Source organism: Nuphar pumila, chromosome 9 (genome assembly GCF_984573655.1).
Source record: "Nuphar pumila chromosome 9, dmNupPumi1.hap1.1, whole genome shotgun sequence".
NCBI classification, from domain to species: Eukaryota; Viridiplantae; Streptophyta; class Magnoliopsida; order Nymphaeales; family Nymphaeaceae; genus Nuphar; species Nuphar pumila.
This window is the reverse complement of record NC_143257.1, coordinates 110,331,792-110,333,646: the sequence shown is the minus strand read 5'-3', so window position 1 is coordinate 110,333,646 and position 1,855 is coordinate 110,331,792. Positions and strand designations below refer to the sequence as shown.

Below are 1,855 nucleotides of genomic sequence, written 5' to 3'. Positions count from 1 at the left end.
ATTCTTAATTAGCGATGGCAATTTGCGACAGATTTTTTCTGTCGCAAATTAGCGACGAATTAGCGAGAGAAAACTATTTGTCGCTAACATTCGAAATACTTACAGAATTAGTGACGAAAAATATCTCCCTCCCTAAATCCGTCGCTAATTATCGATGGATTAGCGACAACATTTTTCTGTCGCCAAAACACTACAAAAAAAATCTAATTAGCGACAGAATTAGCGAGGAAATTTTTCTGTCTCTAATTCGTCGCTAATTAGCGACGAATTAGGGACAAAAAAATTCTCTCGCTAATTCTGTCGCTAATTTTCAATTTAAACCGTCCCACCTGAGGCACGAAATTTTTCCTCCCCCCGTTCGAAAGTTTCCCTCCCTTCGTTTTTCTCTCCCCCCGTTCGAACTCTGAACTACTATCTACTTATCAGGAAGGAAGCATAGGTGCATTTCAAGAATTTTTTTGGAACTCTGGCCGTGAAGTTTCTGACGGGAAAGGAAAGGAAGAGAGAAAAAATCAATGGCGTCCCAAAACTGCTCAAGCCTCGACACGTGGGCCTTCAGGCCTTCGCTGATCGTCAATTCTTGGTTCTCAGAAGCATTCATAAGCCATGAGACCTACGCCCTCACTCGAGCGCTCCAGCTTGAAATTTGCAACTCCGACTCCCTTGCCTCCCTTCCCAAGCCGAACACCCTCACCACCATGAGTGCCACCAGCTCCGAGACGAACGACCCCCTCCTCCCTCCCTCCCGTCGGACCACCGTCGCCCCTCTGCCCACCGGACGGATCTCCAAGAGGAAGTCCCGGGCGTCGAAGAAGACGTCGACGACGTTCATCAACGCCGACTCCACCCATTTCCGCCAGATGGTCCTCTGGCCATCGACACAGAGCTGGTTGGTCTCCTTCCAGAGGGAGTCATTCTCCCTCCCGATCGGTCGCTGCGAGAGGCTGTCTGCGTCCCTTCTCTCGCCGTGATTGGCTTGCTATGGAAGAGCGTCCCGACATCGAAACGCGTCGGTTCTATGCAAAAAAAATTTGCTTCCTGCTGGAGAACGTGCCGACAGAGAGCAAATTTTTTTTATTTTTTATTTTAATTTAACGATGGATTAGCGATAGATATTATCCATCACTAATTTAAAATAGCGAAGGACTCGCGATGGATCATGTCTGTCGCTAATCTATTGCAAATTAGCGACAAAAGTAGCGGCGGATAAGTTCTGGCACTACTTAGCGTCGAAAAATTCGCAATGAAAGTTATTTGTCGCTAATCTGACACTAATCCATCGCTAAACAGTTTAGAGATGGATTAACGTCGGATTAGCGACGGATTTAGGTCGTCACTAATCCACAGGTTTCTTGTAGTGAAACTTTCAGAGTGATTCAATCGTGCATATATGTGTTATAAGGGTGTCATAAAAATTGTATAGTGAATCAATCATGCATATATGTGTTATAAGGTGTGAAAAATTTTTATAGTGAGGCAATCATGTATATATGTATTCAATCATGCATATACTAGCTTGAAATCTAACGACATGAAATAACTGACATGAATCTTTATACCTGACGGGCACCGAAGCTCATATTAAATGCAAACGAGGTTTCCCTGTCCTGAAAAAAGTTACACAACTCATTACGAACAATGTTAGGAATGACTTCATTTAAAAAGTACTGCATTTTGTTCTTAAGACACTGACAGACACCATCCCAAGATATAGCAGGGTCAATCGGACGTTGAGAGTTGATGTTGGCGGGAGAACTCTGAGAGTCATGGCTGTAGGAGATAACAACTGATATGGTGTTCATGTTACTCTCAAACCCGAACACACGACCCTTTTTGGGTTCACCAGTTGCAGTCA

General features: G+C 44.2%; 1 protein-coding gene across 1 annotated transcript; it reads left to right on the top strand.

The window, feature by feature from the left end:
* The first annotated feature begins 515 nt into the window (after nucleotides 1-515).
* Nucleotides 516-971, top strand: LOC149828856 (calmodulin-binding protein 25-like). Its single transcript, XM_090017157.1, has one exon. The coding sequence runs from the start codon at nucleotides 516-518 to the stop codon at nucleotides 969-971; it is 456 nt and encodes a 151-aa protein (XP_089873283.1).
* The last annotated feature ends 884 nt before the right edge of the window (nucleotides 972-1,855 follow it).

Coding starts and splice junctions, on each gene's coding strand:
- LOC149828856 (XM_090017157.1), top strand. CDS start 516: ATGGCGTCCCAAAACTGCTCAAGCCTCGACACGTGGGCCTTCAGGCCT.